The 23,812-nt window shown below is 53.3% G+C and overlaps 2 protein-coding genes across 5 annotated transcripts; both read right to left on the bottom strand.

Annotated features, from left to right (window-relative positions):
- Positions 1-1,396: 1,396 nt before the first annotated feature.
- TGFB1 (transforming growth factor beta 1) lies at positions 1,397-15,649 on the bottom strand. Its single transcript, XM_036408165.2, has 7 exons — positions 15,151-15,649; positions 11,988-12,148; positions 10,030-10,147; positions 8,362-8,439; positions 8,052-8,199; positions 2,125-2,278; positions 1,397-1,687 (listed from the first exon to the last, which is right to left on the bottom strand). Exons 1-7 carry the CDS (start codon positions 15,506-15,508, stop codon positions 1,529-1,531), a joined length of 1,176 nt encoding a protein of 391 aa, XP_036264058.1. The 5' UTR covers positions 15,509-15,649; the 3' UTR covers positions 1,397-1,528.
- A 1,309-nt stretch (positions 15,650-16,958) lies between these two features.
- On the bottom strand, positions 16,959-23,567 carry B9D2 (B9 domain containing 2). Of its 4 annotated transcripts, none has more exons than XM_036408175.2 (4): positions 23,126-23,357; positions 22,431-22,522; positions 19,725-19,850; positions 16,959-17,536 (listed from the first exon to the last, which is right to left on the bottom strand). In XM_036408175.2, the coding sequence occupies exons 2-4, from the start codon at positions 22,516-22,518 to the stop codon at positions 17,223-17,225; spliced, it is 528 nt and encodes a 175-aa protein (XP_036264068.2). In that variant the 5' UTR covers positions 22,519-22,522; positions 23,126-23,357; the 3' UTR covers positions 16,959-17,222. The 4 variants fall into 4 exon arrangements, with proteins under 4 accessions (XP_036264068.2, XP_045426799.1, XP_036264071.1 ...); XM_045570843.1 differs by having other exon boundaries at positions 23,141-23,357; XM_036408178.2 differs by having other exon boundaries at positions 23,187-23,322.
- Positions 23,568-23,812: the final 245 nt, after the last annotated feature.

Below are 23,812 nucleotides of genomic sequence, written 5' to 3'. Positions count from 1 at the left end.
CAAGCAACCACAGCAGATGGGAAGAAACAAGGCCGAGAGGGGACCCACCCAGTGCAGGCACCCGCATCTCCCACCGGAATCCTGTTCTCCCTGCAGTCACCTGCGGCTCCTTCCAGCCTCCTCTCAGCCACCAGCCAAGGGGCTCTAAGCACCTAAGTCAGATCATATCCCCTCTTTATACACAATCTTGTCATGACGCCCATCCTCCCCTGGGGTACAGATCCTCACAGGTTCCCACATCCCCAGGGCTGATGTGCTCTGGCAAGCAGTACCGGTGCAGAGACCCTGAACTCCCGCTGCCTAGCAGCCTCTCTGTGCCACACTATTCCCATCTGTAAGTGGTCTGTATAGCAGGAGTTGGCAAGATTTTTCTACAAAGAGCCCAATAGCAAATATTTTTTACTTTGCATACAGTTTCTTCTCGACTTCGCCCTTGTAGCACTAAAACAGCCAGAGACATGGCTGTGCTCCAATAAAACTTTATTTACAGAAACAGGCAGCAGGTCAGAATTTGCCTGCAGGCTGTAGTTTGCCAACCCCTGCTCTGCCGCGCCTTGGGGAGAATGCAGTGAGCTGGGAGATTCATACCTGGCGTGGAGGATTATCACTCTGGCCTGTGAGTGTTACCACTGACTCAGCTCCCAACACCCTGCCCCTTGCCCCTCCCTTCCAACCACACTGGCCTCGTTCCTCCCTCCCTCACCCCAGTTTATCCTCACTTCCAGGCCTTTCCTTCTGTCCTCCCTCTTCCTTCCCTAAGCTGCCTTCAGGTCCCAAAAGCTACCTCCTCCAAGAAATCCTCCCTCTCGGAGGAAGATCTGGGGGAGATAATAGATCAACTGAAGGACTTGTGTACATGCATATAAGTACAACCAATGGACATAAAACTCTGGGGAGGGAGGGTATGTATGGGAGGGAGGGAGGGAGGGGGGCAAAAAAAATCAATAAAATATATTAAAAAAAAGAAAGAAAGAAAAAGAAATCCTCCCTCTCCCATCTCTCATTCCATCCTGTTTCCTGCCTTCGTGCCGTTTACATGCCGGCCTCTTTCTGGGAAGAAGGTTCCCTCTTTCTGGGAAGAAGGTTCCCGGTGGGCAGGAACTGTTCTCTCTGGACTTGTTTCCTCACCTTTAAAGGGGGCGTTATTAGAATCCCCAGTATCTCGGAGCTTGGTTGTGGTGACTGCGTGAGTTGATTAACATATGCACTTAGAACAAGGCCCAAAGTGCTCAATAAATAAGTCTAGTGCTTACCAGGAGTACACGGAACGGAACGTAAGGGCTTGGTAAATGGTGAGGAGGGCAAATGAAAAGGGAAGATTTGGAGCGGCAGGTGGAGCGGGAGCCCAGGAACATCGGTAGAGAGACCCGGTCAGGCCAAGACACTGAGACCCCAGTCCTCTCTCCACCTTTAATGGGGGGCCCCCCCGAGGTGGGCTTGGCCGGGAGGGGCGGGGAGGCGGTGTCCTTAAATACATACAGCCGGCGGGGCTCGGGGAGGCGGGGAGGCGGCCGGGCGGGGCGGGGGCTCAGCTGCACTTGCAGGAGCGCACGATCATGTTGGACAGCTGCTCCACCTTGGGCTTGCGGCCCACGTAGTACACGATGGGCAGGGGCTCCAGCGCCTGCGGCACGCAGCACGGCGCCGCCGACGCGCCGGGGTTGTGCTGGTTGTACAGGGCCAGGACCTGCGGGAGGGCGGGCGGGCGGGCGGGTCAGCGCAGGGGTCAGACTGCTCCCACCTCCCTCCACCTCTGCTCACCCGGCAGGTCGATATCCGCCTCTCCACGTGTCCCTCTCTTGATTTGTATCTCAATCATTCTTTCTCCTTCCACCTCCTTGTCTCTGTGTATCACCCCGCGCCTTCCTGCCTTTTTCATTCTGTCTCATCGCTCCGTCTCTCTTTCTCCTTCCAAGATACTCTGCCGGGTGGGTCTCCCCATATGCCTTGTCTTTAGCTGTGCCCACCCGGCCTCTAGCTTCTTTCCCATCTCTTTATCACCCTCTCCTCCAGTCTGTCTATCTGTTTCTCCTTTCCCCACTTCACCTCTGAGTGAAACCCTCCCTCCTCTCCCTTCCCTCCCTCCCCCAGTCCCTGCTATCGCCAGCCCAGGGCCCGAGGCACCTTGCTGTACTGCGTGTCCAGGCTCCAAATGTACGGGCAGGGCCCCAGGCAGAAGTTGGCGTGGTAGCCCTTGGGCTCGTGGATCCATTTCCAGCCCAGATCCTTGCGGAAGTCTATGTAGAGCTGCCGCACGCAGCAATTTTTCTCCGTGGAACTGCGGGCAGGGACACAGGATGAAGAATCCAAGTCAGGTCAACAGAGGGGCCTGCAAAGGCTAGCCATGCCCCTCCGTGTATGTGTGTGTGTGTGTGTGTGTGTGTGTGTTTCACTCTGCCCAGCACCATCTCCATCTCGGTCTGTCTTGCACCCACTGTGATAACAATAGCCAACAGTTATAATACTGATAATCGCCAACACTGATAAAGCACTTCCTCTGACCAAGCACTGTGCTAAGAGCAACATAATAAGCAGTGTCTCATGCACTGCTCAAAACAAGCCTGTAAGAAGCCAATCCACAGGGGACAGCTAATAAATCATGGCACATCCATGCACTGGAACATAAAACGGCGCAGCTCCATGTCCACTGGTCCATTCTACCTGTGCAACTACTGCTTACTGAATTAGTGTGAGCTGCTTGGGATCTACAGGGATTCAGGGCAAACAAAACAGACAGAAACCCCTGTCTTCTGGGGCCAAATGCTGGAGACAGACTGTCACGTTGCTCTTCTGCTCTGAACATGGCCTTCTTCGCTAAGGACGGATGCCAGACGCCCTCACTATGAACCACAAGGCACCACTGGATTTGGCTAATCTCAACTCCCTCTCCATTTCCACTCTACTCCCGCCATACTAGCGCCCTCACTGTTCCTCGGACAGTCCTACCTCAGCGCCTTTGCACGTGCTGTTGTCTCTGCCTGGCTTGCCATTCACACAAATTTCTGCTGCAGCTTATTTCTTCACTTCCTTTAATTGATGCTTAAATGTCCTTCACTCAGGGAGCCTCAGTCCTAGAACACTGCCTGGCATGCAGCGGGTGCTCAATAAATAAACTAATATCATCTCTTTTTATTTTATTTTTTTATGTTTAACTGATTTCAGAGAAGAAGGGAGAGGGGGAGAGATATAGAAACATCAATGATGAGAGAGAATCATTGATCGGCTGCCTCTTGCACCAGCCATGGCTAACGTCATCTCTTTAAAGAGTCCTTGCTGGACCCTCCTACCCAAAATACCAATCCAATATACAGTTCCAGCCAAAACCGGTTTTGCTCAGTGGTTAGAGTGTCGGCCTGTGGACTGAAGGGTCCTGGGTTCGATTCCGGTCAAGGGCATGTACCTTGGTTGCAGGCACATCCCAGTAGAGGGTGTGCAAGAGGCAGCTGATCGATGATTCTCTCTCATCGATGTTTCTAACTCTCCATCCCTCTCTCTTCCTCTCTGTATAAAATCAATAAAATATATTTTTTAAATCAATAAAATAAAAAAAAACAAAATACAGTTTCATTCCATATAACAACTGCATTGCAGAGATGCAAGAAAACATGAAAATGCCTGTGTCTGAAGTGAGACAAAACCTTAAAACCTGTGGAAGCTGGATAAGAGCTCATTATACCATCCTGGTTGCTTTTATATACATTTGAAATTTTCATAATAAAAATTAGAATAGGAAAAATACTCTCAAATATCTCTATCCTTTCATCTGATTTATTTTCCTTCTTAGAACTTATTTATTAATTCTTTTATTTATTAGATATTGATTTATTTGTTCATTTTCTGCCTTCCTCTGAGGACAGGACATTTTGTCTGTTTTATCTCCTAAGGTACCTCTACAATGCAAGGCACACAGTAGGCACTCTGCAAATATTGGATGTATAAATTAATTGTTCAATGTGTTAGGTTTTAAAAAGCACATTGGAGCCCTGGTTGGTTTTGCTCAGTGGATAGAACATTGGCCTGCAGACTGAAGGATCCCAGGTTCGATTCTAGTCAAGGGCACATGCTTGGGTTGTGGGCTTGATCACCAGTAGGGGACATGAAGGAGGCAACCGATCAATGATTCTCTCTCATCATTGTTTCTATCTCTCTTTCCCTCTCCCTTCCTCTCTGAAATAAAAAAAAAAAAAAAAAAAAAAAAAAAAAAAAACATTTTTAAGCACATTGGAGAATAGTGGTGAATAAGATGCTAGCTACTGTTCTGGATTCATGATCTCTATCCCATGTTCAGATCCAAAGGCCAGTCCTCCTAAGTTGGGGCTCAGGCTTCTGCTTGTATGAAAGGACCTGGGCACTAAATGTGCAGACCCTGGGGCCATGGCTGAGATGAACAGAGAGCTTGGCTAAAAAGCTTGACTTATGGGCAGACAGGATCTTTATATTCCATGTTCATAACATGTGGGAGAAGCACTATGCAAAGCTACAGGTACAGTATGATCCAAATTCTGTTTGGCATAGAGCAACTGGAAGGAAATTTATTGAAATGTTGATGGTGACCTTTTGTATGTGGTATAATGAGTAATATCTTTTATTTTTACTATGGCATTTATATTTAGTATGATGAACAATAGTCTTTATCCTTTCCAAATTCTTAACAGTGGATATGTGTTACTTCTAGAATCAGAAAAGAAATGGAAAGAAACTGTAGTCCCTTCACTCCCCTCAAATATAAGACTATCATTTGGACAAAATAAATTAATATATGGCTATCTGTAAGTGCCTCATGTAGATACTCTTTGGAAGGAGACACAAACATAATAAAAGTAGCTGCCTCTTCAGCGAGAGGTTGGGGACTAGAGCTGGAGGGTCTCTGAGATCCTTTCTCGGTTTGGTCCATATGCACGTATTTACCTACCGGTAGGTATTCAAATAGTAATCAATAAAGAACTCATCAATTCATTTCAAAACTGCATGGCAGGTTTTTTTATTATTCCCATTTGAAGGATGAAAACCAGCCTCAGAGAAGAATGCTGCCTGCTCACATACAGTATGTAAGGGGTGAAGCTTGTGGTCAGGTTTATAGCTGACTCTATGCCACCCAGAGCTTGTGGCCTCATCTGCCCAGCACAACCATGTCAGCTCAGCAGAGGGCAAAGGAGTGATGACACAGGGTCTCCTGGGGCAAGACCTTTCTGCGAACCCCAGAGCCCTAAGAAGGGAGTCAGGGAGCTGAGATCCTGAGCTCTGCCGGTCCCTCCACAGTCTGGTTAGGACTCAGTTTCCTCATCAAAGATGGAGAAATAAAGTGTTGGTGACCTGAGGGCCAAAGAGGTATCAGGAAGTCTATGTGTGGGCTCAGGGAGGGTCCTGAGCCCCCCAAACCATATGCACAGAGATGTGTATATATGCACATACTTCTGGGAGGAAAGGTGCCTGGCTTCTGGCTTCTCAGTGTGGTCCTAGGCTCACAAAAGTGGAAGAGTATCTGTCCAGAATAATCTTTACTTTGTGTGCCGAATCTGATGTGTTCTGAGGGCTAAGATCTGAAGAGTCTGTGATTCTATTATCCAACTTAGCCATTCTCCATGTGAGGTCCCAGATCAGCAGCAGTATCACCAGGAACTTGTGGGGAATGCAAGTTCTCAGGCCCCACCCACACCTCCTGAACCAGAAACTGGGGGTTGGAGATGAGAGGTAGCAGGCCAGATTTAGCAAGCCCTCCAGGTGGCCCTGAGGCACTTATACTTCAGGGCCTGCTGCATTCCGGGCCCGTTACACACACAGTTACACACGCAGCCGGGGCCCTTACAGAGCTCTCCCGTTCAGTCAGCCCAACAGGACCCAACAGGGCCTGATGAGTGAAAGAAACCCAGGGCCCCACACGGACCCTGGACGCTGGGGAAGGAAGGGTCAGGGAAGCTTCCCCGTGGAGATGGTATTTGAGCTAAGAACAAGAAGATGGTGTTTGAACCTCAAACATACAAAAAGCAGAGAATATTTTTTTGAACCCTCATGTCTCCATCACCCAGCTTCAATATTTAGCAAGTCATGGCCAGTTTCATTGTATCTCTACCCCTACCACTTCCTCTCCCCATATCACTCCACCCAGAAATATTTCTATACGTATCTCCAAGAAATGCAGAACTATTTTAAAACACAACCATAATACCACATAAGAAAAATTAATAATTCCTTGAAATCATCAGATTATCTAGTGATAGTTCGTATTTTCCCAACTGTTTCATAAACATCTTTTTTTTTAGTCTGCACAAATTAAGATCCAAATAAGGTTTACACATTGCTCTTGGTTGATGTATCTCTTATTTCCCACCTTTGCATTGTATGTGTTGAAGAAACTTAAGTCAGGTTTCCCACAATATAGATGTTGCTGACTGTGGTGGTGTTTAACATGCTCCACTATCCCTATATTTCTAGAAAATTGGAAGTTGGTAGCCATCTTGATCAACTTCAGGTTCAATTTTTTTTTTTTTTTTCATGACTTCCTAGGTGACATTGTGTCCCTCTCAATGGAGGCTTACATGGCTGCCTGCCTTTCTTTGTAATGTTATTAGCTGTTGGCACTCAAGACCTCAATCTGTTCATTCATTCACTGAGTTGCTGGGCTGAGGGTAGGATCTGCAAGGAACTTGAGAGAAGATCTGACTTTCCAGCGGGGGACTAGCATATGACAAAACCCCAGGGGCACCATCAACATATTAAGCAGAGGCCAGGGTAGCTCAGTGGTTGAGCATCTACCTATGAACCAGAGGTCAGGATTGCAGGCTCGATCCCAAGTACAGGGCATGCAGGAGGCAGCCGATCAATGATTATCTATCATTATTGATGTTTCCCCTCCTTTCCCCTCTGAAATCAGTATATAAATAAATAAGTATATTTATTTTATATTAAAGGGAGGGACAGGATCAGATTATAATACTAATTTCACAACATTCTAGCTCTAAATTTTAACATTCTAGAAATCCAAGTTTCAACTTCCTTGGACTACAGTACACCAGCACCTTCAAGACACTCACACTCCAACAGCACTTCCAACTTTCTAGGAGTTCCACATTCCAACTCTCGAGGATCTTGGCATTCTTGAATTCCAATATTTCACTACCGCATTCCAACATTCCAAAGTTCTGAGCCCATCATCACTCAAGAGGGCCAAGCTGCCACTGTCCAAGATCCCGGCCTTCACAGAATGCACATGCCGACACCAAGCCCAGCACTCTAGGGTACCAATATTCTGGCTTTCTCCAGATGCCATTTGTGAAGGCTAACATTTTAACAGTATTTTATCCTCCGAGCCCAAGATTTGAGGATTGCAATCTGCCAGCACTGGACATGCCAATCTGTCAATAGACAGGAATCCAAAAGGGCAATTCTGAATTCCCAGGTTCTAGGATCCCAACACTCCTTGAGCCCAACACTGTCAGATTTCAATAACTAACACTGAATTCTAGCATCCTAGAACCTGAACACTTTAGGACAGTGGTTCTCAACCTTCCTAATGCCGTGACCCTTTAATACAGTTGCTCATGTTGTGGTGACCCCCAACCATAAAATTATTTTCGTTGCTACTTTATACAGGTTGAGAACTGCTGCTGTAGATCCTAAGACCATCGGAAAACACTTATATTTACATTATGAATCATAACAGTAGCAAAATTACAGTTATGAAGTAGCAATGAAAATAATTTTACGGTTGGGGATCACCACAACATGAGGAACTGTATTAAAGGGTCGCGGCATTAGGAAGGATGAGAACTTCTGCTCTAAGGATCCCAACCTGCCAATAATTTCAAAGACCGAATCCCCACATTCTTGGTGTTCAACATTCTAATAGCCTCTGATTCCCACACACCAGCAAGAAAACAACATGATCTCAACATTCTAGGATTCTCAGGTCACACATCCCTGCATTCTAAGACTCAAACCTCATCCCCTAAGTTTTCTAGGCTGAAGGAGATACTAGCCCGAGTATAGTACCATCCAGGTGCCCACCCCGCAGCACTGGTCAGGCCTCCCAGCTGGAAGGCCTCAGTTTTCACCTGAAGCAGTAGTTGGTGTCCAGGGCTCGGCGGTGCCGGGGGCTGTGCATGTGCTGTGCTCTCTCCAGCGGGGTGGCCATGAGAAGCAGGAAGGGCCGGTTTCTGCCATGAATGGTGGCCAGGTCACCCCGGCGGTCAATACTGATTCCTGTTTTAGTTTGGGAGTCAGGGGGTGAGGGGTGGGGAGACATACACACACTCAGGTGGTGAATGGGGGATGGGCTGGGTGAGGAGGGGACACACACACACACACACACACACACACACACACACACTGCACAAAGCACCGAGACAGAAGGGTGGGCCTCACCGTTGATTTCCACATGGAGTGTGTCATCTTTGCTGTCACAGGAGCAGTGGGCACTGAGGCGAAAGCCCTTGATTTCATCTATGAGGAGAGGGGAGCCACAGTGTGAGGGTGTGGCTCACCAGCCCCTGGGGGAGAAGGCAGGAAGGCGCAAGCCAGCTGCCCTCTCACTGACCCTCCTGCTGCAGCTCTCTGCCTTGCTGCCTCTCTCTCCACCTTCAGGTCTCAGTTCAAATGTCACCTCCTCCAAGAGGCCCTGCGGGATGCGGGCCCCACTCCCACTATCACACCACTTTATTTTCCCCACAGCACTGACCCTCCGGGTCCCTGGTATTTGGCTATTTATTTCCCTCATTGTTCTCAGTGGAGAGCAGGATGCATGGGGGCAGGGATGCTTGCTTTCTTGTTCCCTGCAGGGGCTGGCCTGCAATGATAAAAACAAACCTCTACTGAGTGCAGGAGGGTACACTGAGTGCCAGGCATGTTCTAAAACTCTGTGAGCAGGATCTCCTTTCACCCTCACCAAAGCCACCGTTTCCCAGAAGAGGGTGCCCAGGCACACAGAGAGGACGTGACCTGTCCCAGGTGCGGAAAGGCAGGGCTGAGAGAAAGCTTCTTGAATGAATGAGTGTTTTTTCTAAGCTCCTGTTATGTCCTGGACCCTGTACTGAGGGCTCCAGGCTCAAATAATGACCTTTGTCCAGTGGCCCCAGACACTCCTCCCAATGCCCACCTGCTTCCTAACCCCCCTCTTTTCATCCGGCCAAACCACCACTGACCCCATGAGTCTCAACACATTCGCCCTTAATCCCGGGAAGCCCTCCTGGGCCACCTCCTCCAGATGGGTTTGGTTATCTGCTCTGGGCTCCCCTCTCCTGTCCCTGATCATTCTAGTATCACTGCCTGCTAGGGCTTTGGCAAGAATTCCCATGTGCCTGGAAGTAATGGTGAGAACAGCGCCTAGAAGTCTGCTTGGCTACCACTGTCTCCCTTGCACCACCACCCAGGGCCAGGCACAGAGCAGGCACCTACCAGCATTTACTGAATGGCGGCATGAGTAAGAGGGAGATTAGGGAGGGAGAGGTGGACGCTGTGGGCTCAGCTGGGACAGGACAGAGGCCATCTCCTTCCAGACAGATTGCATGCGCCAGGCTCTCCCGGAATAAAGGCCTTTGAATATCCTGTCCCTCTGCCTCCAACAGTCTTGCCCTCCTTCCCTGGGCTGGTTCCACTCATCCCTCAGATGCTGGCTCTGCTGTCCCCTCCCCCCTCCTGGAAGCCCTCCTGGATCCCAGTCTGTGCAGCCACCTCCTCTGGGATCCCCATTCTAGGCTCACCCATTCTGGGTCATTACTACTTGATTTACAGGACTTCCATCCTCTTCTCCCACCCCAACAATGGGCCATGAGCTCTGTGAGGGCAAGGCTGGAGTTGTTTTTATCACTACTGTGTCCCCAGAATCACCCAGCACGGGGCCGGTGCTCAGGAAATGGATCAAACCATTAATCACTCAGGTTTGAGTGTCTGGGCGGAGGGCCAGGTCTCAGCTCTTTGGCACCAACACAGGGCAGGAGGGTGAGAGGTGGTGTGTGTGTGCTAGGCAGAGTAGCTGCAGGACAATGGGGTCAACCCCATTTGCAAAACAGGGTGGGGCAGGTAAGTGGTCCTCACCTTTGAGGCTCAGCCACTGCCGCACGACTCCAGTGACCTCAAAGGACAGCCACTCAGGCGTGTCGCTGGGGGACAGCAGCTGGTTGCTGAGGTAGCGCCAAGAGTTGTTGCTGTATTTCTGGGGGATGAGGAATGGGAGGAGAGAGATGGTGGGTAGATGCTGCCATGCACCTTCACATCCACTGCCTGCACCCCCACCCCAGCTGCTCCTCTAAATGGGCCTTTGACAGTCCCCTCCCAGCCATCCATGCCCTGGGGACCTACAGGAACCACCTGGGCCACAGCGAGCTCCAGGCTGGGGGTCAAGGCACCCAAGCTGCTCAGCCTCGGACCCTAATCCTCTTTGGAGCCGAGGAAATTCTTTTCTCTCTCTGGGCTTCAGTTTCCTTGCTGGTGAGATGTCAGGCCCCTGTGAGCTTGGACAGCCCATTGCTCAGCTTTTCCTGCAGACACCTGGGCTTCACTCAGCATACATTTCTGCACATTTGACACTCTCAGTTCTGAGTCTACAACTTTCTAGGGGCTTATGTTCCAAGTCATTCTATAACTCCAGGGTTTGACAGCATCCCAAGAATTACAGTCAATGAGCCCAAGACGTTCTAAGAGGTTAATGTTCCACAAGTCTGGGAGTCTGGCGCGCCATAAGCCTAGAAGCTGCAGGCACCACTCTCCTGTGGAATGAGATCCCTGGTTCTGGACAGAATGCTCCAGGAGTGGCAGCATGAAGTTGGGTTCTCTAGATGCCAAGAAGTTAACAGGAGACAAAGTTCCCTTGTTGTATGAGTCTACCATCTACCGTCACGTATAACGTTCCACGTGACACGGATTCTAGGCCACTTGACCTTCTAGAGAACCCAACTCTCCCAGAGGCCCCGATCTCCCTGAAGATTCCAAATGTTCTAGAACAGAGCTATCCAAGAGACCCCTCTGTGACGTGGAAATGTTCTGGATCCGTGGTGTCCCATATAGCCGCTAGCCACATGTGACTACGGCTGCTTGAAATATGGCCCCGTGGGACTAAGGAATTGAATTTTTGCTTTTAATTGTAATAAACTTAAATGGCCATGTGTAACTAGAGGTTTCCCTATGGGACAGAGCAGGTCCAGAACCCTGAACTGTTCTAGAGATTTCAATTTTCAAGTTACCTGTGTTCTATTTTTTTTTAAAATAAATTTTATTGATTTTTTACAGAGAGGAAAAGAGAATGATAGAGAGCTAGAAACATCGATGAGAGAGGAACATCAACCAGCTGCCTCTTGCACAACCCCCACTGGGAATGTGCCCACAACCAATGTACATGCCCTTGACCGGAATCGAACCTGGGACCTTTCAGTCCACAGACCGACACTCTATTCACTGAGCCAAACCGGTTTCGGCGTTACCTGCGTTCTAGAATCCAGTTGCTAAGATTCCAGCCTTCTAAGTGGTTAACATTCTAGGGTGCTAGGAGTCTGGAGTTTTTTTTGTTGTTTTGTTTTTAAATATATTTTATTGATTTTTTACAGAGAGGAAGGTGGAGGGACAGAGCTAGAAACATCAACCAGTTGCCTCTTGCACACCCCCTACTGGGGATGTACCCGCAACCAAGGTACATGCCCTTGACTGGAATTGAACCTGGGACCTTTCAGTCCGCAGGCCGACGCCCTATCCACTGAGCCAAACCGGTTTCGGCAGGAGTCTGGGCTCTATGGATAGAGACTGAAGGGTCCTGCAGACTGAAGGGCCCCAGTTTCGATTCCAGTCAAGGGCATATACCTTGGTTGCAGGCACATCCCCAGTAAGGGGTGTGCAGGAGGCAGCTGGTCGATGTTTCTCTCTCATCGATGTTTCTAGCTCTCTATCCCTCTCCCTTCTCTCTGTAAAAAAAAAATCAATAAAATATATTTTTTAAAATAAAATAAAATAAAAACAAAGAGCCCTATGATTCCATGGTCTGTCTGCATGGCCCATGCCCCCACCTGGTACAGCTCCACGTGTTGCTCCACTTTCAACTTGTGCCTCTGCAGGCGCAGCTCGGCTCGGGAGAGCAACTGGGGTTCAGGCACTGCTTCCCGGAGATCCGACGTGTTGAAGAACATATATATGCTGTGTGTGTTGTGCTTGTATGTCTTATAGATTTCTAGGCAGAAGGAGAGAAGAGGGATGTCAGCGGTGTGGCTGCGGAAGGGGAGCTGATACACCCCAAGGGTGAGGAGCCTGGGCTCCAGAGCTGACAGCCCTGGGTGGGAGTCCGATCCTTTCCGTGGATGAGTGGCTTGTTCTCTCTGGCTTTATTTCCTCCTCTCTAAACCCTTCTCTCCCATCATCTGTCAAATGCCCATTCAATACAGGCTAGCGCCAAAGGTGGCTGTTTGCTAGATCTTCCCAGTACTTGGAGCCTCAAATGCAAGTCACGTGGCAGTGTAGGGTCAAGGGCATTTGGAGCAGACCCTGCCTCTGCTGCCTTTGAGCTCTGTGACCTTGGCAAATCACATTCCTTCTCGAAGCCTCAGTTTCCTGCTATTCTTTGGAAAATGGCAACCACATCAAGCTCCCTGCCTTCCTACCCAGGGTCTCCTAACTGAAGTGCTGGCGTAACTTTGAGCAAGTGAATTCCTGTGCCAGATTCTCACCTGTGAAACAGGGAGGATTGCAAGATGAGAGTGTGAAGTGAGACGAAGCAGATAAAGCACTTTGCATTTAAACTTCACAATAATCCCATGAGGAAGATACTATTATTACACCCGTTCTCCAGGTAGTAAAACAGACACAACGAGATCAAGTAATTTGTCCCCCTCACATAGCTAGGAAGCTGCAGAATGGAGATTCAAACTCAAGCAGATAGTTTCCAGAGACAACCCCTAAGCTAATGCGATATTATTATTATTATTGTGATTAGCAATTGCTTCCTCCCTCAGCTGGTTAGAAAAGGCAAAGTTTATTCTAGGTAGGAATAGCTCAGCAGTGGGGGAGAAAATTAGCAGGTGTTTTCTAGACTAGGAAAAGTTTGGGGTTGAGGTTGAGGGAACTCTGGATAAACGGGGACATCTGCTTTAGGCCTCTGCAGTGGGGAGGTAAGAACAGAGACAGACTCTGAGAAATGTCAGAGGAAAACTCTTCTGTGGGCCCCCATCCTCTACCATCCCCACTCCAGCCAGACCAGTCCCGCCTCCTACAAATAAGCACTATTTTGGTCCAGGGGTTACTCAGCAACCCCCAGAGGAAGGGAGACAGGGAGGGAGGAAGGGAGGAAGGGAAAGGGGTCAGGGATCCACAGAGGGAGGGAGGGCGAGACCACAGAGACCAGAGACGGGGAGAGGAAGGAGGAGGTGTGGAGGAGGAGTAGAGGCAAGAGATGGAGACTACTAAGGATGAGAGCTGGGCTGTTTGGCACCAAGGTGATTGCTCAGGGTTAGAAGAGATAATAAATGCAATCATGCTATTGGCCACTGGTACCCTCATTCATTCCAAAATGTTAATAAATAGCTTCCTGGTATTGAGAGAGAGAGAGAGAGAGAGAGAGAGAAAAAAAAGAGATGGAGACTAATGAAGAGGAGGGAGAGATGGGAAGACAGAGATGGAAGGAAGACCACACACACACACACACACACACACACACACACACGGAGAGGAACACAGGGTTTGGGAGCCGGAGGGAGAGCATTGAAGGTGTCTTCGTTAAATCTCTACAAAAAAAGGGTGAAGCGATTACGGAAAAGGTGAGGCGGACCTGTGAGGGGGGGATGGGCGGTATTTGGCTGGAGCCACAACTGGGCAAAGGAATGGGCTGGGGACCCGCGAGTCCACCGCCCACGAGGGAAAGTGAAAGGCTGGGGGCCGCCCCAAGGCGCAGGGCCCCTGGGGACCCCTGGGTCCCCGCGTGGGCGCCGACGGGGCGGGCCCACGGCCGTCCCGCCCGGAACTGGGGTGAAGAGGGCGGGAGGCGCGGCGGCCGCCGCGAGGGCGGGGACCGGACCTGCCTCATCTCGCCCCAGGCTCCGCGCGGTCCCCACCCCCGGGGCACGGGGGGGAGGAAGGGAAGAGGGCGGGCGGGCCAGGCGGCCGGACGCCGGGGTTTCCCCAGCTGCGCGGGGAGGAACTGGCACTATGGGGTCTAGACTCTCAGCCTGTAGCTGTGGGGTCCCCCCCACTCTTCTTCGGGACGCGCAGCTCCTCCCCCCGCGCGTGGCACCCACGAGGGACTTCCGCGCCCCAACCTTGTGGATTGCACCTCCCTGCCGCTCCCCCTGCGGCTGGACTCCTCACTCAGCCCGCAGCACGGGGCTCGCGGCTCCCAGCAGCACCGTCTCCCTCTCCCTCACCCCCTCCCCAGCCCGCCTTTCCCACGCCTGCGCCCCTCGCTCCGGAGCGCTCCTTCCCACGACCCCGTCTTCTCGGTTCCCCGGGGCCCGCTTCCTCGGCGGGCTGTCCCCTCGCGCGTCCATCTGCGAACCACTCTGGGCACCTCACCGCGCCCCCTCGCCCCCCGGGGGTCCCAGCTCTCCTCCCGCTAGTTTCCCCTCCCTCGGCCCCTTTCTCCCAGGATGTCTCACCTCCTCACCGCTCCCCCAACCCCGCGTCCCTTGCACCCTCTGCAAGCGGGCCCACTCCATTTTCCTGAGCCTCCAAAGGGCCTGTCGAGGTTGTGTCGAGGTTGGACTTCATACTGAGGGCACTGGGGAGTTCGTCCTCATCTGGCTTTTCTGCCCTTGGATTTTCCCATCTCGGGACCCCTGAGCCCGCACCAGCGTTCCCCGCTGCCTCTCCTCGCTCCACACCGGGGTCTCGCCTCTCCCAGAGCGAGCTGGGCCCCCTCTCTGCAGCCCCCGCACCCCGGTGCACCCCGGAGGTAAAGTCCTTTTCTAGGCGCTCCCCCCGCCCTTGTTTCTCTCCCACTGGGGGGCTACCCCACGGCCCCCTATATCCCTGTCGCCTCCAGAGGAGGTCACTGCGCTCACCGTCTCCTCTCCGCACCAGACACCTGGCGGGGAGGAAGCTCAACCCAGTCTCTGGGGAGGCGGGGGGCCTCCCGCGCTCCCGGCGCCCCCCGAGGTCCACTTCCTCCAGCCAGTTCCCTCCCCCGGTGATTCCCTCCCGGACCCCGGCACGCCGGCACCCCGGGGCTCCCCCGGGCGCGCTCACCGTGGTTGTTGTCCAGGGTCAGCACGCGGTTGACCTCCTTGGCGTAGTAGTCCGCCTCGGGCTCGGGCTCGGGCGCCGCGCCCTCCCCGGCCACTCGGTCGCGGGTGCTGTTGTAAAGCGCCAGCACGGCCTCGGGCAGCGGCCCTGGCGGCACGTCCCCCTGGCTCGGGGGGCTGGCGAGCCGCAGCTTGGACAGAATCTGGCCGCGGATGGCCTCGATGCGCTTCCGCTTCACCATCTCCATGTCGATGGTCTTGCAGGTGGACAGTCCGGCGGCCGGCCGGCCGGGTGCCAGCACCAGCAGCCACAGCAGCGGCAGCAGCAGCGGCAGCAGCAGCCGCAGCCCGGAGGGCGGCATGGGGGAGGCGGCGCCCCCCCGGCTCTGCCGGGAGCGCGGGCCGGGCTGCTGTGGGCACAGGGAGGCCCCGCTCCTGCCGGGGCTGGGGGTAGGGGTCTCCCGCCGAAAGGTGGGATTGTCTGCGGGTGAATGGGTGGGGGGGGGGGGGCAGAGCTGAGGTCCTCAGGGAGGAGGGAGGGGGTGCTGGTGAACGGCTGCTGGTTGTCTTAGGAAAAGCCCGAGGTGGGAGCGATCGCTAACGGAGGAGGGTGGTCTTGAACGCGGACGCTGAGACGGGTCTGCCTCCGGTCCCTGAGGGGACAGGTCCGGGGCGCGCTGGGGCTCGGAGCGAGGCTGGGGGCGGGGAGCGCGCAGGGGGTGCGCCCGAGGTCTTGGGTCCAGCCTTCGCGGTCGGTCGTCGGGTTCGCGTTTCCTGAGGGCTGGTCCGGAATCGGGGTGCCTGGGGGACGCCGAGAGGGGCGCAGGGAGTGAGTGAGCGTCCGAGGCGGCGAGGCGGTCTGGGATCCCCGAGTCCTGTCTCCGTGCTGGGCAGGCGGTCCCCGCGCTCCGGCTCCCGGCGGCAGCGGAAAAGTCTCAAAACTTTTTTCCTCTTCTCCCCACCAGCCCGTCCCTCCTCCCGCTCCTCCTCCCCCCTCCCCGCGGCGGCGGCGGCGGCGGCGGGGGCGGCTCGTCTCAGACTCTGGGGCCTCGGGCTGCGCCTTCCTCCGCTCCCGGCGGGTGGCTCCGAGCCGGGGGGGTGCGCCCCTCAGGGGGCGTCCCCCCTGCCCCCGGCCGGGGGCCTGGCTGTCTAGAGGCTCCGCCGCGGGAGGAGGGAGCGGGGCGGCCCGGGGCGCGGAGGGCGGCGGCGGGAGGACCGGCTAGAGGGGCGGGGGGTTTTGAAGCCGCCCCGGCCCCACCCAGGAAGCGCTCGGGGCGGGGGCGGCCCCCGGGGGGGAGGGCAATCAGGGGGGGCCTGGCCACAGTCCTCAGCTCGCGTGGGCGGGCTCCGAGGGGGGTCTCTTAAACCGCCCGGGAGGGGGCGGGCACCCCGGCCCCGCCCCAAGCGGAGTGCTGCCTCCTGGTGGCTGACAGCTACCAAAGCAAATGCGGTGGCTTGGATGGCTATGGGGATGGTTGGGGGATTGGGGGTGTGACGGAGAGAACGAGCCCTGGTGGGGAGGGCTCAGTCAGAGGATAGGCAGAATACAAGATGTCAGGAGAGGGGACCCAGAATGGAGAGGGTGGGAGACTGGGGCAGAGGGGCCCAGGGGCCCAGAGGAGGAAAACCCCCAAGGAGAGGAGCTCATAAGGAGTCACTCAGAGTTTAAGGCAGAGAAAGGGGAAGACAAGTCACCCAGAGTTTAAGGCAGAGAAAGGGGAAGAAGATGGGGGTCTGAGAAAGGAGGGTGTCAGTGAGAGGATGGGGCACAGGCCAGCTGACAGGTCGGGAGTTCAGGAAGGCACCCACACCTGTCAGAACTGTTCTTTATTTAGCACGTCCATGTGTGAGGCAGCCTCTTCTCCCCAAACCCCTGGTACCCCATTTCACAGGTGGGGAAAATGGACTTCAGAGGGAGAGATTCTGTGCTTGCGGTGCTGGCCAGGACAGAAGCTGCCCCATGCTGTGGCTGGGTCAGGTAAGGCAGTCTCCAGAGCCCACGTTTCTGACCACTGCACCATCCTGCCCCTTATGGGCGTCCAGGTATGTGGATGGGGGCCGCGGCGGCAGGGTGCCTCAGCATTCCACGCCATAGCGGTCAAAATGGCGCAGCAACAGGCCCAGGTCAAGGTGCACGGTGCCTCCAGCGGCAGTATGCAGGCGATAGCGGTCAGCCCCACTGTAGATGGCGTCCCCATGCAGCAGCTGAGGCCCACCACCCACGAAGGCCCGTGCCAGCTGCTCCCGCCAGCTGCCCAAGGGCCGCCAGGTAGGACAGTCCAGCTGGTGGGTGCCCGGACTGCTGGGCACGTGACAAAAGCCGTAACCTGCAAGCTGGCAGCGGCCGAAGCTATCCTGGGACCACACCTGGAAATGGAGCCGGGGCCAGCCTGCAAGACAGGAGAGAGGGGGATGGTATAGCTGGTCACTCTCTGGGTTCAGTCCTCTTCCCTGGCGTCTGCCCAGCCTCCTCTCTGGACCCCCCGCTCCCACACAACAGCCAATGGTTATTTCTGAATCCATTCTCCTCCCCTGCTCAAAACCCTTCCATGGCTCCCCGGTGCCTTCAGAATAAAATCCAACCTCAACACTCAAGGCCCTTTAGATCGAGCCTCTGCTGATTCCCTCTCTGTGTCCTCCTTGTCCATGGTCCCAGCTCAGGGAGGCCCGTCCACAGATAAGCAAACACCTTGAGCCTTGTCCTGGACCTTTCCCCGATTCCCACACTGTGACCACCCAGTCCTCTCCGGGTTCAGGGACTTCTTGTCTCCTCCAATTCACCTTCCTCCTGGCATCTGGAAGCATCTTTCTCAGCGCCTCAGCCTGGCAGGCAAAGCCTTGGAGACCCAGCCTCATTTAACTCTCCTTTCTGAGCCCCTCTGCAGTTGGCCCTGCTCTACAGAGGTGAACAGAACAGATCAAAATTCCTGCCATTGCGTAGCTGACATCCTAGACAACGAACATAGTAAATAAGCAAATTATAGGGTATGCCAGATGGTGATGACTGCTCTGGAGAAAAATAAAGCTAGGTAGGGTGGGGGTAGGATGCCGTTTTAGAAAAGGGATGATCAAGAATGGCTTCACTGAGCAGGGGACATGGAGTGAATGTTTCAAGTAGGGAAGGGAGGGGGCCGTGGAGACATCCAGGGAAGAGCATTCCCAGCAGAGGGAACAACGGGTGGAGAGGCCCTGGGGTGGGAGCTGCCTGGGGGGACCAGCGGAGAATGTGGGGTCTGAAGAGCAAAAGGACAGCTGCCTGCCTGCCTCACCCTCCAACCCTTCACCCACAGCAGCCAGAGGGTCTTTTAGAAGCAAAATCTGACTTGTCAGTCACCTGCCGTGGCTTTCCGGTGCCTTCAGGGGACAGCCTCAGCTCTGGGGCCTGGGATTCAAGACCCTGGATGGCCTGTCCCATCCCCTGTCACCTCACCCCCACAGTCCTCCTGCTCTCCCCCCATCTTCCAAATGCCCTCACTCACTTTACCCTTTGGGCTTCCCACACACTTCTCTGCCTTGATCCCTCTTCCTTCTCTTGCCTTATTAGCTCCTACTGGTCCCTCACAGCAAAGCTCAACAGCTCCTCCTCCAGGAAGCCCTCCCTGAACTCCCTGGCAGAGTCAGGAGCCTCCCCTTGGTTCCAATAGCCAGCTCTAGACCTCCCCACCCCATCCCTGCCTACGCTGGGCTGCCAGTCTGGGAATGGCTCTGTCTTCCCATGGGATGGTAAATCCCGTGAGAGCAGGGCCACGAGCTGTCTCAATCACCGACATCTCCCTGGCATCTCTCGTCATAGGGCATGTCCTCAGCAAATATTATTATTTTTAAAATATATTTTATTGATTTTTTACAGAGAAGAAGGGAGAGGGATAGAGAATTAGAAACATGGATGAGAGAGAAACATCAATCAGCTACCTCCTGCACACCCCCTACTGGGGATGTGCCTGCAACCAAGGTACATGCCCCTGACGGGAATTGAACCTGGGACCTTTCAGTCCGCAGGCCGGCGCTCTATCCACTAAGTCAAACCGCTAAGCCAAACCGGTTTTGGCTGCAACTATTATTTATATTGTTGAAATATATGGCATATTTACCTAGGCTACTTCCTGGAATTCACTCCTCTCCAATGACCCACATTTTCCACCAGAAAAGATTTTCTGATACCCTTCCTCCCCCGCAGACTCCTTTTTCCTCTGAACAGCGGAGGAGCCCTGCCCGAGGACAGCCACCAGCCCTTCCTCCCTCTCCCTCAGAAACCCTCCCGCTTCCTCTTGATTGAAGAGTCTCTTGGTTTTTCTCTTTGAAAGCCATCCCTCCTCTCCCCTTGGTCCCCCCTTCCCCTTTTCCCCTCACCCCTGGCTTCTGACACACTCTAGAGCCAGCCACGGGAGGCCTCAGCGCAGTCTCTCCAGGGCCAGGCCTGGCCAGGAAAGGGACCCAAAGGGCGAGGGAGCAGGGACAGGAGTTGGTGTTCTCAGTCTCATAGAGTGTTGCTAACCATCCTCCCCACCCCCTCACCCTCCACCCCGCTCCCCAGCCCCATCCCCTCAGCCTGGCTCAGGGCCCAGCCCAGGAACCCACCTTGGAGGCCTTTGGTGGCGAAGTGCAGGTCGATGGGGTGGGACCAGTAGGCCATGTCCCCTATCTGGGGGGTGTCCACCTGTGTCTGGCCCTCCCGTACGCCTGACAGGAGTTTCCATGCCGCCCCTACAATGAGAGCCAGGACACTAATGAGGCAAGGAGGGGTAGAGGCAGCCGTCAGGAAGGCATGCCATTGCGACTGTAAGGCCCAGTTTCTTCCAGCACTGGGGGACAGGGGACACAAAGCATGGACTCTGGAGCCAAAGGACTGGTTCAGAGCCTGCACACACTTGGGCAAGTTACCTTTTCCTGCCTCAGTCTCCCAATATGTCAAGTGGGTGTAATAACGCATTCCTTGTCATTTTGTGAGCAGATTAAAAGAGCTAATACACACAAAGCACTTAGAGTAGTGCCTGGGGCATACTAAGTGCTGGATAAGTGCTGAGTATCACTCTGTCACTTTCTCACGCTGCAGTTAGAGGCCTAGTCCAAGGACTAGGATGGGACCAAGGATGCCCTTCCACAAAAAGCAAGAACACTCTGTGAAAGGCACATAATATTACCAGGCCTACAGAGGGTGATCATAATAGCAAACAGGCACTGATTGCTTACCAAATGTCAAACCCTGTGCTAAGCACTTTAGTGATGAATTCATTTAATCCACCCTCTGGGACTTTTAATCCTACCCCTCCCCCAGACTACAGACTCTCCCCAAAGCCCTGTATCTGGCCTTTGTCCCCCTTCCTGCACTCATCTCCTATCACTCTCCCCATCCCTCGCTACCTCTAGCTTCCTTGATCCTATTTTTATTTCCTTTGTGACATTGGCTGTTCCCTCTGCCTAGGAAATTCTGCTCCTGGATGTCTTCATGCCTGGCTTTTATTCATCTTTCAGGGATCAACTCAAATGCCACTTTTACAGAGGGTTCTCCTCACCCTTCCATCCGAAACTAAGCCCCGTTACATTATCTCACCTAATTGGTTCTGAGTACCTGCCACCATCTGTAATCATTACACTCATTTATTTCTTTATCTGCTTATTTATTTTATCTCCCCTTCTGTGAGCCCCAGGAGAGCAGGGATTTACATACTATTGAATTTCCAGGACTCAAAACCAGATCTTAGTATACAGAAGGTGCTCAAAAATGTTTGTTGGACAAGTAAGTGGGCATGGGAGGTGAGTGCCCAAACAAGTGAAGAAACAGACTCTGAGAAGGAAAGTCACTTGTCCATTCGTTCCATGAACACTTAATGAACATTACTGTGCATCAAGCACCGTTCACATTGGGTACAGCAGGCCTGCAGCAGACCCAGGTGCCACTGTGAAGCTGGATTCAGACAGAGCTGGGTCAGAATGCAGAGTCCAAGCCCTTTATCTGCCTCGGAGCTCTCGGCTGGACTCACTGCCCCTCCCCAGCAGTCCCCTGACATGCGGAGTGACTATTCTCTCTGACTCAGGCAAGGAAAGCACCAGGCTTTGAGTCCAGTTCTTCATATACAATATAACCCACTTCACAGATGAGAAAACTGAGGCCCTGTGAAGGGACAGCGCCTGCCGAGGGTCACAGGGCAGATGGAGCCCAGACTGCAAACCAAGTCTGCCTCCAGAGCTGCCTCTTCATGTGCTCAGCTGGAGGATCACAATTTCCCAGAGAATCTCACCCACCACCCAGGACCCAGGGCCTGAAGAGATAAGGACAGCAATAGCCACACTTGTTTCATGCGCATTTATCTGTTGGGCAACATACCCAGGGCTTTACAAACAAGACCCCATCCAACTTTCACATGAGCTGGGTAAACGCTTACTGCACACTTACTAGGCCAGGTCCTCTCCTAAGTGCTGTTGCTATTCATTTATTTCGCACAACCACCCATGAAATAAGTATTATTATTATTATTATTATTATTATTATTACCATTGTACAGATAGGGAAACTGAGGCAAAGACAAGTGGCCAAAATCAACATATTTAATTAACAACTGGTTTTGAACCCAGGCAGTTTGTGCTCTTTACCTCAACACTGACACCTCTCCGCTATTAGTTTTTCAGACAAGGAAACTGGGGCTCAAAGAGGTTAAGTTCAGAGGCCACACTTTAATAGATGGGAGAGTTAGTATTTGAGCCCAGATCTGGTGGCCATAACCATTACACATACCACCACACTATTCTGCCTCACATGGGAGACATTGAGCCTCTGAGGTCCTGCCTGGGCCATACGGATGGGCTTGGATAATTACCAGGTTCCTCCTTTCTCACAGAGAATTATGCATACAAGGGGTGGTCTTCCTCTGAAATCTGGAATGTAAACTTCCATTTTACAGTAAGATCTCAATAAATGGAGACTGTTAAGCAAAAAATTAAGACAGGGGAGGGACCCAGGACACCCCTAAGACAGTGAATGAAGTCCAAACCATGAGGTTAAGACTGTCTAGTGTTCTGAGGATTGGGAGTGTGTGTGTGTGTGTGTGGGGGGGGGGGGGTCGTCTAGCCTATAGTCCCATAATCTTAGGGGCTGTTTGTTCAGAGCTGGAGCCAGAGCCCCAAGAGACGGCATGGAAAGGGATAAGGCAGGAGCATGAGACAGATGGACACAGTACAGTCAGGTCCAGGAGTCCTGATGGGAGATGAGGTACAGGGACTGGGCCAGGAGGGAGGTGGAACCCCTAGGCTGGTAGTTCGGTGGGGAAGGAGCCAGGTCGGGAATACCTGTGTGGACGCCCCACTTGCAGAAGAGGCTGCTTTCTGAGAAGCCGGTGGCCCCTACGATCTGCCCGATCACGTGCACTTCAGCCATAGCCCTGAGAGGGTAAAAACAGTCACAACCCTGTGAAGTCAGTGTACTATTATTTCCACCTGACAGATGAGTAAACTGAGGCAATAAGGAACAGTAGTAGGATTGCGGTTTCAGACCACTAAGTCTGGGTTCTTTTTTTTCTTTTTTTTAAAATATGTTTTATTGATTTTGTACAGAGAGGAAGGGAGAGAGATAGAGAGCTAGAAACATCGATGAGAGAGTCATCGACCAGCTGCCTCTTGCACACCCCCCTCCGGGGGTATGGCCGCAACCAAGGTACATGCCCTTGACCGGAATCGAACCCGGGACCTTTCAGTCCCCAAGCCGACGCTCTATCCATTGAGCCAAACCGGTCTCGGCCTAAGTCTGGGTTTTTAATAGGATCCTAAATACCTCTCCAGGAGAGCCCGAAATAAAAAGAGGGGAATAGGGCCAGGCAGAAGAGCAGGCAGGCATCTAACTCCACAACTTCCAGCTCAGGACAGAGAAAAGCCCCGCCCAGGGCCAGTGGCTCCGCCCCCACCAGCGCAAAGGTTCCAATGCCGCATGCGTCCTAAGAGCTGGGCGCAAAGCCCCGCCTCCAGGCGTACGCATGCGCTAAGCCTACTTCAGAACCGCTAACAGGAGGCGCGAAAGCGGCTTCGGGGATTGGAGTTCATGGACCTGACCTGTCCCGCTCTCCACGGGCGCTGACTCCCCGCCTGTCTCGCGCTCTCCCGGGAGGGACCTTTCCGGCAGGGAGAGGCCCGCGGCGCCGCGATCCCTCCCAGGCCGCGACCGCCTTCCTTCTCTTCGGTGGTTGCCGGGGCAACGGCAGCCTCCTCCCCTGGCCTCGCGCGTGCCCGCCCTGCGAGTTGCTAATTGGCTCTCGCTGTCCCCGGGGGCGGGGCTAACTTCTGGCGGACGTCCTCTCCCTTCCCGCTCTCCATTTTGGGAAAAGGGTCTCCGCAGCCACTTGGGGCGTGGCCGGGCCGCCGCCATCTGAAGCGGCTGAGGGAGTTTGAGCGCCAACTGTCCCTCCCTGGTAGCCTCTTCACAAAGGAATCCCCATTGGTGCCTCCCGACCCCCAAGTCTCTCCCTCAACGTGGACCACGGAGCCAAGGGACTCTCAGCAGAGTGCATCTTCTTGCCTCATAACTAGAAGAAAAAAAAAAAAAATCCTTCCTCATTCGCAGATACTCAAGAAGTTGGGGAGGGGTTTTCCTTCCTTTATTTTTAGAGTTCCCCAGGCTTCGTGGGACTGATAATCCAACTTCCTTCTCAGAAAAGCTGCCCAGCTCTTTACGGTGCTGA

Source organism: Pipistrellus kuhlii, unplaced genomic scaffold (assembly GCF_014108245.1).
Source record: "Pipistrellus kuhlii isolate mPipKuh1 unplaced genomic scaffold, mPipKuh1.p scaffold_m20_p_38, whole genome shotgun sequence".
NCBI lineage: Eukaryota > Metazoa > Chordata > Mammalia > Chiroptera > Vespertilionidae > Pipistrellus > Pipistrellus kuhlii.
Note: the sequence above shows the minus strand (reverse complement) of the source record. Positions and strands in the feature narration are given on the sequence as shown.